Source organism: Eptesicus fuscus, chromosome 9 (genome assembly GCF_027574615.1).
Source record: "Eptesicus fuscus isolate TK198812 chromosome 9, DD_ASM_mEF_20220401, whole genome shotgun sequence".
Lineage (NCBI taxonomy): Eukaryota > Metazoa > Chordata > Mammalia > Chiroptera > Vespertilionidae > Eptesicus > Eptesicus fuscus.
In genome coordinates this window covers 71933135-71951626 of record NC_072481.1, presented here as the reverse complement: position 1 = coordinate 71951626, position 18492 = coordinate 71933135, and the positions used below count along the sequence as shown (strand labels likewise).

The 18492-nt window shown below is 40.3% G+C and overlaps 1 protein-coding gene across 3 annotated transcripts in view; it reads right to left on the bottom strand.

Moving 5' to 3' along the window:
- ABCD3 (ATP binding cassette subfamily D member 3) overlaps window positions 1-18492 on the bottom strand; it is an 88499-nt gene that overhangs the window by 58001 nt on the left and 12006 nt on the right. For 2 of the 3 annotated variants that reach the window (XM_054721404.1, XM_054721405.1), the window contains exon 2: window positions 7101-7137. In XM_054721404.1, coding sequence (XP_054577379.1) covers window positions 7101-7137 — 37 coding nt within the window. Of the gene's footprint in view, window positions 1-1861; window positions 1981-7100; window positions 7138-18492 lie in introns of those variants that run through there. The other variant, XM_028152327.2, reaches the window with a different exon arrangement.

Here is an 18492-nt window from a genome sequence, read left to right as displayed (position 1 = left end):
GTGGCATTTAGGCTGAGATATAAACAAAGTGAAGCTATGTGATCAGCTTGGAGGGAAGAGGGTAGTGAAGCACAGGAAATACCAAGCAGAAAAACCTAGTGGTGGGAATAAAATTGGAGCAAGATGATAGTATTGCTAGGGAAAAGGAAACAAAAATGAGAAAGCTGAAGGTAGGCAAAGACCTAAAAAGGACAGAGGTTATTGTCAGTGTAGAGGGAAACCACTAAAGATATTTAAAAATAGTAATTAATCTTATTACCCTCAGACATTTCTTCATTTTGACTGGTTTGCAATAATAAGGGCAAAGTGATATGAATTGGGTATGGTGGAGGCTATTTATTTTATTACCCTTGGACTGTCTGGAAGAATAGGCTGGAGGAACTTCTTGTGATAAGCAAGACAGTCCAGAAGGAACCCATCTCCTACCTAGCCCTTTCCCCCATCTCCCATAATCACAGCTCAATTATTTGTTAACGACTATACTATTGATAAATACCCAAGATACAGTAAATTCTATTAGACAAACTTTAGTATAAACATGCTATAGTTAAATTAGCATCTATCTTGATACCCTATAGTGAACAGTTTTTGTACTAAATTAGACTAGTAATAAGCTACCATCTATATGTCAGACACTGTGCTAAGTGCTTTATAATCCTACTAGAGGCCCGGTGCATGAAAATTCATGCACTGGGGGGGGGGGGGGGGGGGGGGGGGGGGTCTCTCAGCCAGACCTGTCCCCTCACAGTCTGGGAGCCCTCAGGGGCAGGAGGCAACCCAGAGATCAGGGGAAGGCAACGTCCCATCACACCTCTGCTGCTGCCACTGCCAGCAGTGCAAGCCTCAGCTGGTCCTGGTTACCTGAGCCTCAGGCAGCCCTGGGTGGCTGGGCAGCTGCCATTCGAGGCTTGCCTGCTCCTTGGGCCGGCCCTGGGCGGCTGAGGTCTGAAGGGACTGGGAGACTCCGGAAACAGGCGCGCACCTGCCGTGCTGGCAGGGTTGAGGGGACTGGGCGCCGCCATCTTTGAGGGCGTGGCAGTCAATTAGCATATTCCTTCCATATTGGCTGTGGGCACTACCATCTTTGCAACAGCATGAGGGTCAATTAGCATATTCCCTCCTTATTAGATCGGATTAGGCACAGAATGTAGTACAAAATTATAGACCAAGAAAGGAAGTCTTAAGTTTGTGTTTGTAGAATTAGATCAGGAAGACTGATAAAAAGAATTGGATAAAAATCAGCCTATCCTGCAATTGTTGGAATAGAGTTCAGGTTTTTCAAACTTTACTGAAGACTGCAAACCTCATCCTATTGAGTTACAAGTCGAGTCTACTTCACTTACACATACATGCATTCATGGATTCAATATTTACTTGGCCCAAGGCACTGTTCTAAATGATGCAGACACAGCAGTAAATAAAACAGACAAAAAAGCCCTACTCTATTTACTTAGCCTATTCTCCTCCAGGCAACCTCACAACTTCAACCTAAATCTTCCCTTTTACTTCACCAAAGTGAAGAAAAGAACAAAGTAAAGGCAATATACACCAACTACCTTAAAAAAAAAAAGTTATACTCTCAATTTTTTTCTCCTATAACTGCCTCCCTGCTTCACCTCATCCCATCAATAACCAGTTCTCCATTGCTAACTTGAAGTGAGATAGAGTAATTCCAAAGTGAAATGGCCATCTTCTGACTTAAACAGAGCACTACCTATTTCTACATGGGTTCACAAACATTAAATAAATAAATAAATAAATAAATATCTAGGGCAAACCATGAGGAAGGTTTGTTTTTTTTTTTAAAAAAGTTATAGATAATAACACTGAAGCATTACAACAAAAAACAAAAAACAGCTACCTGGTATATAATTCCTTCTCTTTTTTTCTGTTCCTGTTGTCACTGCTCCTATTTCTTAAGCTGACTGAAAGCCTGCCTTGATTTGCATTACATTTCAATCCATGAAGGGAACTATATACTTCTTAAAGTCCTCATAGGGTTTTCTGCAAAAAAAAAAAAAACACAAAAAACCACCTGGACTGGAGGGCTGGCTCAGAAGAGCTCAAGAAATAGAGATGCTCTACCATTCTTGAACCTTAATAAAATTCATACGTGAAACCAATCTAAATGATAATACCTACAGAGACAGTACATTTTGTAAACAGTAGCATGTGCTTTAAATTTATAATTGACTTTCCCCACCTCTAAATTTCCCAGTATTTTTTTAAAAATACAAAACACTTTGATGCTATAAATTTAACATGTAAATTATAGAAAAAGCACACAAGCCATCAGATAAAGACCAGTTAAGAAGTTGAAGTAATAATGTAACCAGGAAAAAATGTACCTAATATTCAGGAGGCAATAAGGGCGTTGAGAAGTTCCTATTTATGTGTCAATCACTTGGAAAGGAGAGATGAACTAAAACTGACTGAAAAAGATAGATATTTGAAATAGCAAATAAAATAAAAGGCCATACAGTGCTGACAAGAGTGTAAGCATTCCTGTATGTTGCCTGGGAATGTATAAACTAGTGCAACTATTATGTAGCACCTATCGAATGTAAAATGTACACTTTATGACATTTTATGTCAAACAACCCATCAAATTTACTTTTAGGGACTTATCCTACAGATATTCCTGCACATATGCCTAAACACATAAATGAAAAACAAACATTCACAATGTTTATAATGCCGTAAAATAAAAAACCTACATGTACATCAATGAGATATTACATTTTGATAAATTTATGCAATAAAAATCTATACAATTATGAAAATGGAAGCAGCTCATATTCAGATAGCAGAATACTATAGAGCAGTTAAATCAATCTATAGCTATCAACATAGATCTAAAAATGTGCTGGAAAAAAAGGTAGAATAATACATATAGTGATTCAATTTATAAAATGTTTCAAAATGCAAAATAATTTTACCTATATTGTTTATGGAGCTATACATATCTATACCTCAAAAGTATAAAAATATGCATGGGAATGCTAAATACCAATCCCAGCACACTGTTAACCTTATGTGTTTTGAATTTTACAGCATGTAAATTACAACAAAATTAAATAAAAAAGTATTTTTAAATCAAGTCATTTATCTCTATATACTATTTTCTAACTAAATTCAATCTTTTTCTCCTTCTTAAATCTTATGTCTTACGAAAATTGTTTCAATCCACCCCATCCTACCAGATTATAACAAATTTCAATGAAAAAAATCCCTTTTTAATTGCTTTCCCTCATAAGTAACATATTCACTAAAAAAAATTTTAGAAAATTCTGATTAGCAAAAATAAGGGGCTTAGACCTACAATTTAGAGATATTAACTTAATATTTGGCATATATACCAGATTTCATTTTAGTATACATATATATAATGTGCATGTGTGTGCACATCCTCAATAAGTTTTACAAGTGTGGTATCAGTGTGCACAACAATTTAATCTAACCTGAATTTATCTTGCTCACACAGTACAATCAGCAAATAAGTATATGATAAAAACATTGTACAAAAAAAGGAAATTTTAAAACAAGTGAATGAATTTAGCTGTACTAACTAGTTTCGATGATGTCCTAGAACTTGCAGATATAATATGCAAATAGTAGATATAAATAAGGTTTGATATAAATCAACCATGGTTTGATTACTCAGATATAACTTAGATATGAGAGATAATGAAGATGGAGATATACCAGACCACTAGAGATAAACATATCTTGTCCCATTTTTTCAAAGTTTGGGGAAAAGATTATGGAAACTAAAGAAGAGCAATTTTGATGTCAATCTCCAGGATATTCAGAGAATAGATATTAATATGGAGGATTTAGGAATACTTAAGAAACTCTAAACCAGTGTGAGTTTACTAGGAATAAGTCATCTTAAACTCTTCTAATTTTCTTCTTTTTGAGGATATTATACTAGTATTTAGCTAACATATACAATGTAAACTCCATAACGTTAGGGACCTACTTTTATAACTGCTATATACCCAGAGCCAAGAACAATGTCAGGCATATATAAGAGAGTCAATATTTGTTGAAAGATTAATAAATTAATCAAGGAATTTGGTGTTTCTTATAAAATTATTGTGGCCTTAATGGAGAAATAAAAAACAGATTTTGCTACAGTTAAATAAAGTTATAGCTGAATAAAACCTAACCATAAAAAAAATTAAGAGATGTCACAGAGTAATCTCATTAGTCCTTACCTAGTCAATTCTATCAGCAATTTTGACGATGAAAAAGAAGGCCAATTAAATTTATAGATAATACCTGCTATCTAATAGACTAGATGTTAGAATTACATTCAAAATTATACTAATATATAGACATATTATCTACATATATAATAGCCTAAGCGATCTTTACGACGGAACAACCGGAATGACCGGAACGATGCGCACTGAGCAGGCAGGCAAGTGGTTAGGAGCGAGCAGACAGGCAGCTGAGCAGTTAGGAGCGAGCGGTCCCAGATTGTGAGAGGGATGTCCCAGGTTGCAAGAGGGTGCAGGCCAGGCTGAAGGATCCCCCACCTTGCCCTGTGCACGAATTTAGTGCACCAAGCCTCCAGTAATATATATAACAGTAGATAGTGTAATATGTATAATAGTATAGATATCATATAGACAGACTAATATTATAAACCAAATAAGCTGACATTTGCAGGAAAAATTAATGTTTATTTCAAATAAATTAACTGAGTTACCATATGACCCAGCAATTCTACTCCTAGGTATATACCCAAGAGAAATGAAAACATATGTTCACACAAAAACTTGCATATGAATGTTCATGGTAGCATTATTAATCACAACCCAAAAATGGAAACAATCTAAATTTCCCTCAACTGATAAAATGTGGTATGTCTACACAATAGAACTATTCATCAATAAAAAGGAATGAAGTACTGATACATGCAACAACACAGATGAAACTTAAAAACATCATGCTAAGTGAAAGAAGCCAGACACAAATAGCCACATTTTTATGAAATGTCCAAAATGGGCAAATCAGTAGAAACAATAGATTAGTGGCTGTCAAGGCCCAGGAAGAGAGGATAATGAGGAGTGACTCCTAATGAGTACAGGATTTCTTTTTGGGGAGATGAAAATTTTCTAAAATTAGTGGTGATGGTCTCACAACTAAAACTACTGAACTGTACACTTACATAGATGAATTTTATGGCATATAAATCATATATCAATAAAGCTGTTATTAAAAAAAAGAAATGTCAAATGACCAGTTCATCAGAATGATACCTGAAGGTTATAATAAACTTGTAAATTTTGCCCACTGAGTATGATGTTGGCTGTGGGTTTGTCATATATGGCCTTTATTACATTGAGGTATGTTTCTTCTATTCCCACTTTACTGAGAGTTTTTATCAGAAATGGATGCTGGATTTAACAAATGCATTTTTCCGCAACTATTACTATGATCATGTGGTTTTATCCTTCATTTTGTTTATGTGATGCATTTGTTGTTCTGTGGATATTGTACCAACCTTAGATCCCTGGAATAAATCTCATTTAATCATGGTGTATGATTTTTTTTAATGTATTGCTAGAGGCAGTTTCCTAATATTTTGTTGAGGACTTTAGCATCTATGTTCATCAGGGATATTGACCTATAACTTTCTTTCTTTGTAGTGTCTTTATCTGGTTTCGGAATTAGGATAATAGTGGACTCATAAAATGAGCACGTGAGTCTTCCCTCCTCTGTTTTATGGAATAGTTTGAGAAGGATAGGTGTTAGTTCTTCTTTTAGTGTTTGTTAAAATTCACCTGTGAAGCCATGCAGTCCAGAACTTTTGTTGGTTGGGAGTTTTTTTTATTACTGCTTCAATTTCACTAGTTGTAATCTGTCCATTCAGATTCTCTGATTCTTCCTGATTTAGTTTTGGAAGATTGTATGTTTCCAGGAATTTAACCAGTTCTTCCAGATTGTCCAGTTTGTTGGCATATAGTTGTTCATAACATTTTCTTACAATCCTTTGTATTTCTTTGGTGTCAGTTGTTACTTCTCCTTTTTCATTTCTGATTTTATTTATTTGGGTCCTCTGTTTTTCTTGATGAGTCAAGTTAAATGTCTATCAATCTTGTTTATCTTTTCAAAGAACCAATTCTGGTTTCATTGATCTTTTGTACTGTTTTTTAAGAACTCTAGTTCATAATTTCTGCTCTCATCTTTATTATTTACTTCCTTTTACTCACTTTCCACTGAATATAAACAGTACTTATGGTTAAAGAAGTAAAAGCAGCCGGAACCGGTTTGGCTCAGTGGATAGAGCATCAGCCTGCAGACTCAAGGGTCCCAGGTTCGATTCCGGTCAGGGGCATGTGCCTTGGTTGTGGGCGCATCCCCAGTAGGGGGTGTGCAGGAGGCAGCTGATCGATGTTTCTCTCTCATCGATGTTTCTAACTCTCTATCCCTCTCTCTTCCTCTCTGTAAAAAAATCAATAAAATATATTTTTTTAAAAAAAGAAGTAAAAGCAATTTTTGGCTGACTTTGAGCAATACATATCAAGAGATATAATAGTGCTGATATATTCCATGATAGTCGGACTATGTCTGATCACTACATTCTATTCTAAGTACAATGTCTAGAGAAACTAATGAGTATAGGTCCAGAGGAATGAATATAGAATTGAAAAAGGATCAGAAACACTTGAAAAAAAATGAGGGTTGCTTAGCATGGGAGAAAAAAAGACTCAAAGGACATAACTATCTTCAAACAGTATGAGAGCCTATCAGAGAAAACAGAGTAGACTTGCCCTATGTTGCTGCAAAAGACAAAATAGTCCATCACTAAGTGCCCAGAGGGGGAGATTAATCTCATCATGGGCTAGAACTAATACAGTTATGTTTGCCTCCTAGGTACTCTCCAACAAATGAACAAATTCAAGTAAACACCAGAAGTCTATCAAGGACTCCTATTTCAGGAAGAATTCCTATAATATATAGCAGATTGGAGGCGATATTTAACTTCTCCAATTCTAAAGTGCTATGATTTTTATCTTAATTCAAAATTATATAACAAATTAAGTAAATGCATACAATTCCAAAGAGTTGATGATTTAATATTTTACCTCATTTTTCTGTAATGGTGGTTTTCCATTTTTCTTACTGCAGAGAAAAAAAAAGAAAGCACTTTATTTGCAAACTGTTCCCATCATAAAATTTGTTTTAAGATATCAAAAGAACGTACTAAATTCTCCAAATGTCTCTTCTTTCACAATATCATACATAGAATATATTAAGCATAATAGTACAGCTGCATCTTATTAAGTACTAGAGGTCGGTGCATGAAATTCGTGCACAAGCGGGGAGGGGGGGGTGCGGGGGGGAGGTTGGCGCGCTCGGGGATCCCTCAGCCCGGCCTGTACCCTCTTCAATCTGGGACCCCTCGGGGATGTCCTACTGCCTCTCGCAATCCGGAACTGCTGGCTCCTAACCGCTCGCCTGCCTGCCTGCCTGATCACCCCTAACCCCTCTGCCTGTCTGCCTAATAGCCCCTAACCACCTCTGCCTACCTGATTGCACCTAACCACCTCTGCCTGCATGCCTGTCTGCCCCTACTGCTCCCCTACTGGCCTGATTACCCCTAACCACCTCTGCCTTACCCTGCACCTGGGACCCAGGATTCCCTCCTCCGGCTAGTTGCAGGCACCCAGGACCTGGGCCCGCTTCGCCCAGCCCAGCCGCAGCCACAAGGGACCGTGGGCGGACGGCTTTGCCCAGGCCACAGCCGCAGGCACCCGGGACCATGGGGCGGGTGGCTTGTCCTACTCCTGGGCCACAGCCACCGGCACCCGGGACCACGGGGCAGGCAGCTTGTACCTCTTCCAGGCCACAGCCCCAGCTGCTGGCACCCGAGACCACGGGGCGTGCTGCTTGTCCCTCTCCCGGGCCGGGCCGCAGGTGCAGCTGCTGGTGCCCAAGACCACGGGGCGTGCAGCTTGTCCCTCTCCTGGGCCACAGGCGCAGGCGCAGCTGCTGGCACCCGGTTCCATGGGGCATGAGGCTTGTCCCTCTCCCAGGCCGCAGCCTGGCTGGTCCCCATTCCACTCTTGCGAGCTCATTTGTGCCTGGCTGGTCCCCATTCCTCTCTCGTGAGCTCATCTGTGCCTGGCTGGTCCCCATTCCTCTCAGTGTTGAGTGTCTGAGCCATTACATCGTGTGACGACCATTTGCATATTAGCTCTTTATTATATAGAACTAGTGGCCTGATGCATGAATGAAGATTCATGCACGAATGGGCCTTCGTTCCCCTGGCTGCCGGCACTGCCTTCACTCTGGCTGGAGCAGCCTTTCCGCTCTGGCCCGGAGCCGCCTTTCTGCCTTCCAACGCTGCCCAGAGGCCCCGAGCGGCTGGGGTGGTGCGGAACGCCTGCGTCGTCACCATGGCAACGATGAAAGCATCCCACCTCATCCCCAGCTGCTCAGTGCCTGTTTATGCAAATTAACCCTCCATCTTTGTTGGGTTAATTTGCATATTCACTCCTGATTGGCTGGTGGGTGTCGCGAAGGTATGGTCAATTAGCATGTTACTCTTTCAGTAGATCATTTACTGAAAGTGTTTAATAAATGTTAACTACTACTATCAGATAATATATGTTGGTAAATTTACACACATACACATATACACTTGTTTTTCAAATTCTCCCATAGAGAGGTTAAGTCTATTCTTCCATACTTGAATCAAGACTTGGCCATGTAAACTGCTTTGGCTATGGGACATTAGCAAGTTGATGCAAGCAAGGCCGGAAAATGTCTGTGCTTTGGACACTCTCTCTTGATGCTAGGAACCTTTTCCCAGCCATGTGAACAATCCCAGGTTAGTTACCTACAGGATGAGAGACCATGTGTCATTCCCATGTTACAAATGAAAAAACTGGCTTGGAAAGGAGGAAGTAGTATATCTAAGTTTCATGCTACTCAAAGTAGCTAGTCTAGCACTAACCCAGATCTAGGCCACCACCCTGAACAATATCATGACCAAGCTTAGGTTCTTTTTAAACACACTATCATAGCACCCTATGCTATGATCACATTTTAAATCTCTTGTTTAATGTCTATTTCCTCCCAGTACATTAGTTCTATGAGATCAGGAGCTATTGCAGATTGGCTTCTCCAAAATATAGGTAAGGTGGTGTTTGGGGTACAATATGTTTATTGGGGCTCAACACCTGTGAAAGGAAGATGAAGAAAGCAAGTTTAGGCATAATTTAAACTGTGATGCAGGCCCAACAAAATTTTACCTAACCAGGTGGGAAACTTTGATTGGCTGAAATGATCAGGTGTTTATACCTCTTCCTTGCTCAGTGTACAAATGCATGCTGCTCCAGGGAGGTCATGACCTTAGGAAGGTGGCTCTGCAACTAATGCAGATCCTAAAAAGTGGGCTGAAAGGGTTACCTGTCTGCACTTATCACGGCTGGATTAGACCCGTGGTCAGCAAACTGCGGCTCTCGAGCCACTTGCGGCTCTTTGGCCCCTTGAGTGTGGCTCTTCCACAAAATACCACGGCCTTGGCGAGTCTATTTTGAAGAAGTGGCATTAGAAGAAGTTTAAGTTTAAAAAATTTGGCTCTCAAAAGAAATTTCAATCGTTGTACTGTTGATATTTGGCTCTGTTGACTAATGAGTTTGCCGACCACTGGACTAGACCTTCTTGAAGGGGAATCTGGGTAGCATATCTCCACACCTACTATAGGGGTCATATATTACTCAGCCCTCTATTCAACATCTAGTTGAGCTCCAAGAATCTGTAGAATAAACATTTTCAGTAATAAGATACCAAGTCACACTGAACAAGGCTAGAAAGCCAAACTTAACTACAATTTAGTAAGAGTAGATGTTCATATTTTAAAAGTGCTTAAGCTTATTATTGTTTCTAATCTCAATTGTATTACAGGATTACCTGTTTTTAAATTTGTATGAGATTGCAAACCTGTTTCAGAAATGCATACTAAGTTAATTATGAGCACTCTTTTATAAGGCTTACTAAAATCCACTTTTTAAGGAATTCTTTAAATGCTTTCCACATGTTCTCAATTTTGAAGATACTAGCTATATAAACATAGAGATCTAGGATAAATTAGAACAGTATACTAGAATCCCATTTAATTGGTTATATTGTTTTCACTTGAAATGCTATGCTAAAGACTGGAGAGAATTTAATTCTAGAAACATGATCTACTGGTAGGCAGATTCAAGTCTAACAAAAAGTCAATATTTTCCTTTTCTTGATTTTTATCCTATGAAACTAAAAAGGCTCTACAACAAATAGGCATGTCTTCTACCTTTGTGTATTCCTTTTGCCTAATGAAAAAGATCAATTTATCAGCTAAATAGATTAAAATAAAGGTATTCAACATGTTCAAAATATATGCATAGTAATGGTAAGATATCCATAATATCTGTAACAATCATTAAATATCAGTTGTATTGTTATATTTCATGGTTTAACCAATTGAAAGTATTTTAAAATCTAATTTGGGGACCATTTATATATCCAGTCTATATCAATAGCGATGCCATGTTCACTGAGGAGCTGATAATCTATTTTCTTCTGATTCAGTAAATCACCAGGCTTTCCAAAATAGAATGGCAGTCCCTGAATCAATCCTTTTTACTGTTTGCACAGCACCCCTGCCTGAGCAGAGGCAAGGAAAAGAGAATCACTGTACCAAGACAAGATATGAAAAAACTTGGTGGCTAAAGTATGAAAGAAAGGTACATTAAAAAGATACACATCAATTACATGTATTCCTGGAAAGATATGTCAATTATAAAAGTGACATGGTCAAGAACCATTCAAATGTTTATGAATTGCTTACTATATACAAGGCACTATTCCAGATCAGTATGTTTCAAACCTTGTGGTCTCAGGTTTATTCACTTGTATTATATCTAGGGCTATTTATCATATGGAAATTAAGCCTCAATAATGTTTAAAGTATTTATTTCCTCATTTAAAGAAAACAGACACCTTACATATTAAGTAAAAATTTATAAAAATAGCTATTATTTTCCCAAATGAAATAATTTCGTAAGAAAAGTAGCTAGCATCTATATATATAAAAAGCCAGCGACCAGAACACCATAACAACCAGAACGACCAGTCTCTGACTTTATATATATATACAGACGCTATATATATATATATATATATACAGATGCTACTTTTCTTACGAACAGCGAAATGGCCTGATGGGGGGTGGGCCGGCAGCCAACCCCCTGCAGCCCCTCCCTCTGCCCAGCCCCACCCCAGATTGGCCTCCCCACCCCGATCAGGGGCAGGGCCAGCCAGCCAACCACCTGCAGCCCCTCCTCCCAGCAGGCCCCGCCCCCAATGGGCCCCCACCACACCAATCGGTCCGCGACCCCTCCCCCAGCCAGCTCTGCCCCTGACTGGTCCCCCCCACTCTGATCAGGGGTAGGGCCGGCCGGCCAACCACCCATGGCCCCTCCCCCAGGCTGCTGGCTCCCAATCGGCCCCCCCACCCCAATCAGGGGCAGGGCTCACCAGCCAATTGCCTTCGGCCTATCACCCCAGCTGGCCTGGCCCTGACCAGGGCAGGCAAGCCAGCCAACCTCCGCTGTCTCCCCCTCCTGACAGGCCTGGCCCTGATCTGCCCCGATTGGGCCTGGGCCGGCTGGAACCCACCCATGCACGAATTCATGCAATGGGCCTCTATTTGTTTTATATTGCGGCAAATCTCATTAATGCCTGGCTTGATAGAAGACAATGGATTTCACATCTGATTCTGCATTCTTTCTAGCTATTACAATACACATAGGTATTAAAAACACAGGAATCCTATATAATAAAGAGGTAATATGCAAATTGACCCTCACACCGTAACACTGTCACAAGATGGTGGCATGCACAGCGGGGGCTGGGCAGTGGGGGCAGGGCTGGTGGCCACTCCGCATGGCTTCTGCTGGGGTTTCTGTGGCCCTGCATGCATGCCGCAGGGGCGGGGCCCAGCGCCACTCTGCGCAGCCCGGAGGCGGGGCATCAGGGCGGCACTCCAGGACGCAGGGCCGTCCCGTGGCACGCTGGGCACACGGGGTGGGACTCTGGGACTCGGGGTGGTCCCATGTTGTGGATATTCTTCCGTGATACTAAAATGTTGCGATGCAATCTGAAACCATATCAATGAACTTTTGTACTCTGCTACAATTAAATCCATTAGCTTATGTTACACTTTCAATGAATCTTTTACTCATGAAAAATTTTGTAACATCATGCATTAGTCACTTGGAAAATATTGATTTAATATGCTATGAAGTAGACTTTCCCAATGTAATACATTTATTATACAATATTTTATAAAATTATATTTTTTAACATTGCCACTAATCTCATGAGAAAAGTCTTAAGCATTGGGAAGCTATGAAGTTCACAGTGGCAGAGAAAAGTTTTCCAAATTCTAAATTTCAACTGTAAGCCTAAATTGTAGCATTAGCAACAAATATTACCAGTTGTTTTTCCTTGAAGGCCTTAAAAGAAAATATCTGTACTATTCAAGGCTGAATAAGCACAGTGATTCAGTCATTCTCAAGTAAAAATGATGTTCCACAAAAAGGGTGGCCGAGTTCAGTTCACAGCTCAAACAATTGCACAAGTGCTTTCCCCCCAGATAACCTCTGTACTTTAGTATGCTTCAAGAACTGCTTTGTGAAAACTTATTTTTCTTTGGCAAAGACATTACAAAAAAGTTAAAGACAAGACCAATAACAAACTATTTATAAAACATACAGGAGAGTTTTATCCAAGAAATGGAAGCTTATGTTAACATTTTTTTAAAAAATCAATTTAAGCTGAAATTAGTTTGGCTCAGTGGATAGAGCGTCGGTCTGTGGACTGAAACGTCCCAGGTTCGATTCCGGTCAAGGGCATGTACATTGGTTGCGGACACATCCCCGGTGAGGGGTGTGCAGGAGGCAGCTGGCCGATGTTTCTCTCTCATCGATGTTTCTGGCTCTCTATCCCTCTCCCTTCCTCTCTGTAAAAAATCAATAAAATATTTTTTTAAAAAATCAATTTAATTCATCATATTAACAGTCTAAAAAAGAAAGAACATATGATCATATCAACAGATACATAAAAGATCTTTGATAAAAATCCAATACCTATTCATCATAAAAACTCTCATCAAATTAGGAATAAAAAGGAACTTCCTCAATCTGATAAAGGACATCAACAAAAACCGATAACTATCATATTAATGAAAGACTGAGGCTGTAACATCTGGAATATGACAAAGATGCCGACTCTCAACACTTCTATTCAATATTGGTATTGGAGGACACATACACTACAGGAAGGTAAGTAAAAGAAATAAAAGGCATATAGAGTAGAAAGGAAGAAGCAAAACTATCTTTTTCCTTCACCTAAGTAAGGATATGTTTATTGATTTTAGGGAGGGAGAGGGAGAGGAAGGGAAGAAGAGAAGAGGAAGGGGTAAGGGAGGGGGAGAGGGAGAAACATTATTGCAGACTTTATAAACATCTATATAGAAAATCCTAAGGAATATACAGAAAAGCTGAGTTCAATCAGGTTCCAGGATACAACATCTATACATAAATATCAACTGCATTTCTACATAAGAGCAAAGAACAATTAGTAATTGAAATTTTAAACTTACCCTTTCCAAAAGCATCAAAGATAAAATTTAGGGATAAATTTGGAGGGGAAAAAAAGATGTGCAAGATCTGCATGCTGAAAACTAAAATACGGCAATAAACTAAGTATTAGACAGAGATATATCATGCTCATGGATCAGAAGACTCGATATTGTTAAGAAGTCAATTCTCCCCAACTTCATTTAGAATTAAAATAAGTACTTACACTCTAGCTCAGTGGTCAGCAAACTGCGGCTTGCGAGCCACGGTTTACCGCTCTGTTGACTAATGAGTTTGCCGACCACAGACCTAGACTCTCGATTCCAATCATTACAGGCTGTTGTTGTTCCTTGTGATTAAGCCCCTATCCCAGTGGTCGGCAAACTCATTAGTCAACACAGCGGCAAATCGAGGCTCGCAAGCCGCAATTTGCCGACCACTGCCCTAGCTGGTTTGGCTCAGTGGGTAGAGTGTTGGCTTGCGGACTGAAGAGTCCCGGGTTCAATTCTGATCAAGGCCACATGACCAGGCTGAGGGCTCAATCCCCAGTAGGGGGCGTGCAGGAGGCAGCCAATCAATGATTCTCATCATTGATATTTCTCTCTCTCCCTCTACTTTCCTCTCTGAAATCAATAAAAAACAAATTTACTTTATGTGGTACACAAAAGCATATATGTTACATACTTACACACACGCGCGCACACACATACAACTGGGCCACAGGATGAGTCAGATTTCCTACCAATTTTCTCTCTTCAGGCTTCCATGAAATACCCCATCAGAGTGTACCATGACATCTTATAAGGCCTTCTCATAATCTACATGTAAATTCTGTATTTTTTTATCAGTCTGTGACAATTAAAATGGTGCATTACTCTATTGTTCTGTGTCATTTTCATATCAAATAAAAGCTTCCTTATAAGATTTCAGTTTCTTAGAAATTCTATAAAAACACTTTTTACCTGTAATTACCACTACAAAAAAAATTTTTAATGGCAAAATTATTTAGTATGAGTACAAAAGTCAAAGACGATTTTCTTAATTTTAAATTACTACACTTCAACCTAAGGCAGATACTAGTACAGCAGAATTGTTTACCATGCATGTGGGTCTTTGGATGATCACTTAGCAACAATTCATATGCAAATATAGACACAAACATTTTCAATAGTATGGTAATCAGCTACATGATGACCCAGAATGTGCTCATACTAATTTATTTACATATTTTTTAATTTTATTTGATTGTAGAGAGAGGGAGGGAGGAAGAGGGGGGGGGGGACCTCAATTTGTTGTTCCACTTCTTTATGCATTCATTGATTGCTTCTTCTATGTGCTCTGACTAGAGATTGAACCTGCAATCTTGGCATATCCAGAGGACACTCTAACCAACTGAGCGATCTATCAGCAAAATGAAAACACAAAATTAGAAAATTCTCCAAAAATTTTAGGACCCTAGAGAATTCATTTTTAGATCTATTGTCTCCAGGCCCTAAAGAAACCTTCAAAGAGTTAGGGCCCATGTTCAGTATAAGAAGTTGGAAAAAGAGATTTGGGATGGAAAGGTAAATTCAAACAAAGACATGCCAATTTCAAAAGGTTTTAGTAGGCCCAGGTACTGATAACTTATTTTAAACACATACACACACACACACACACACAAATATTTAAGTCAGAAGCTCAGGAAAGAAGAGGAAGCTAGAGATTTGGGGAGTCATTAGGGCATGGGTGAAAGCTGGTATCATAGTTCTGATGGAGTTGGCCTAGATGTACACGGCCGAGGTCAATCAGGGCCCAGAGATGAAGACATGCACAAAGGCACTGGCTATGGGGATGGAAAGGAAAATATAGGAAAATAGCTAGAAATACAGGTGAGGAAATACCATAGATAAGAGTTGGGCACTAACTGAATATGGAAATAAGAGAAGAGGAGCAGAAACTTAAAAAACTATGTAAAGGTAGAGGAGGTATTAGAAACATTTAGGTCCAAACTGATGCCCTGAAAGGCACAGATAATTTTCCTAAGATCTCACAAACAATATGCACAGTGAGTGAAGAGAAGACAGTGATTCCATTAACCTTAATAAAGAATAACAGTAGCCCTGGCCTTTGTGGCTCAGTTGGTTGGAGGACTGTCCTGTACACAAAAAGCTGCAGGTTCCCAGTCAGTGTGCAGGTGGAAGGCAACCTAGGGATGTTTTTCTCTCCCTTCATTTCTCTAACATCAATTAATAATAATTTTTAAAAAGAATAACAGTAGAAGAAGCATTAAAGGAAATAAGGCTTTCTACAATGGACTCATTGTAAAAGTGTTAAATTTCAAGTCTCAGTATGATCAATTTTAAGGGCCAGAGACAATTTTGAATAGATTTAAAGTTCAAGAGTAGACACACTGATTTCAAAGGCATTAACATAACAATGATGTGGAAATACAATGATATACTCCTTTGAGAAACAAAAATATGAAATCTGAAATGTGAGTCTTGCATCTGTTTTTTAAGATGCTATATGAAAAATTTTAGAATGTGCTCTTTAGGAGCTTGGTTTAAGTTGTATCCTGGCTGATATGGCTTCCAGGAACTTTTAGAAAAACTTTCCTCCTATACTGAAGGTATGTTTACTATAAGCCTCAAAATTATTCCTGTAATTTTAAATAAAATGTCCAGACCATAATCATGTCTAGGAAACTAGACTCTATCATCACAACACAACAACAACAAAAAAAAATACAAAATTTTTTTCCAAACTTCTGGAAATTGTAGTAGATTAAATACAGAGACAAATTCCTTGTGTTCCTCCTAAAAAGAAAGGATCTATTTCCCCATCCTTGAATCTGGGCCAGGCTTACAACTTGTTATAATCAATAGAATGTATGCAAGTGTTTCTGCTTCCACTTTCACCTCTTAGAATGCTGACCTGTGAGGCACTGGTCAAGCCTGCTGGATAAAAAGTCACTTAGGTAAGAACCAAGGGACCCCAGTCACCAGCCAGCACAAACTGCTAGGTATGAACCCTCCAGTGCAGCTAATCCTCTAAATGCAGCCTCACAAGCGAACCCAGACAAAAACAGCAGAGAAACTGCCCAGACACCCATAGAATTGAGAGGGGAAATAGCTGTTTTATGCCACTAAATCTTGGAGTTATTTGTTATGCAACTACATATAACTGACATAAAGAGATATGCTTGAGAAAAGTCATGTCAAAAAAATCAAAATGTACTTTAGAATAAATCACATACATATCAAATTATATGTTTGCAAAAATGATATAGTATACATACCAAAAAACCAGTGGAATGCAACCAAAGCAGTGCTTATAGAGAATTTTATAGTCTTTAATGCATACATTGGGAAAGAAGGCTGAAAATTTGTAATCTATCACAGATCAGAAAAACAACAAAATAAAATGAAGTATCTACACTAATAAAAGAGAAACATGCAAATTACCGTCACTCAGCTACACCCAACAGCCAATCAGAGTGAGTATGCAAATTAACCTGAAAAGATGGCTGCAGCCCCGCCCCACAGGCACTCAGGGCCTGTGCAAGTTGGAGAAGTTGGGCACCAGCGCCTGAGGCTGGCTGCAGCCAGGGAGACGAAGAAGCCACCTGCCCCGTGATCCCAGGCCTCAGAAAGCAACAGAAGCCTCACGTCCGCCTGCCCAACGTCCTGGGGGAGATGGAGAAACTGGGCCCCAGCGCCTGAGGCTGGCTGCAGCCACGGAGACAAAGAAGCCGCCTACCCTGTGATCCCAGGCCGCAGCCAGCAGCAGAAGCCTCACGTCCGCCTGCCCCACGTCCTGGGGGAGACAGAGAAACTGGGCCCCAGCTCCTGAAGCTGGCTGCAGCCTGGGAGACAAAGAAGCTGCCTTCCCCATGATCCCAGGCTGCAGCCAGCTGGAGAAGCCGCCCGCCCCTTGTCCTCCCGCCTCACGTCCTGGGGGAGATGGAGAAACCAGGCCCCAGTGCCTGAGGCTGGCTGTGGGCCGGGAGACAAAGAAGCCGCTTGCCCCGTGATCCCAGACCTCAGCCAGCTGGATATGTCGCCCACACTGCATCCCAGGGAAGATGGAGAAGCCGCCCACCTGCGGTCCAGGCGCCAGCACCTGCAGCTGGCTACAGCCTGGTAGACGGAGAAGCTGCCAACCCCACAGTCCCGGGCACCAGTACCTGTGGCTGGCTGTGGCCCAGGAGACGGAGAAGCCGCCCACCCCGTGGTCCTGGGCGCCAGCACTTGCAGCTGCAGCCCAGGCGAAGCCACCTGCCCACCATCCCCTGTGGCTGCAGCCAGCCTGGGTGCCTATGGCTGACCAGAGGGGAGGGAAGCCCGTTTCCCAGGTGCCTGTGGTCAGCTGGAGGAGGGAATCCTGGGTCGCGGATGCAGGGCCGAGGCAGAGGTGGTTAGGGGCAATCAGGCTGGCAGGCAGAAGCAGTTAGGGACAATCAGACAGGCAGGCGAGCAGTTAGGAGCCAGAAGTTCTGGATTGTGAGAGGGATGTCCAACTGCTGGTTATCCCCTGAGGGGTCCCAGATTTAAAAGGGTGCAGGCCGGGCAGAGGGACACCCTTCCTCCCCCCATGCACAAATTTCATGCACCGGGCCACTAGTAAAGAACAAAATACAAATAAAGCAAATAATAAAAAATAGACACTCAACAGAGATAAAGCAAAACTAAAAGTTGGAATTTTGAAAAAAATTAATACATTTTACAAACTCATGGCAAAACTGATCAAAATAAAAAAAGAGAGGTCAATATTAGAAATTGATCTATAGATTAAGAGCAATCCTCATCAAAACCTCAACATGCTGATTCTAAAATTTATAAAGAAGTAATACCAATGCAAATGT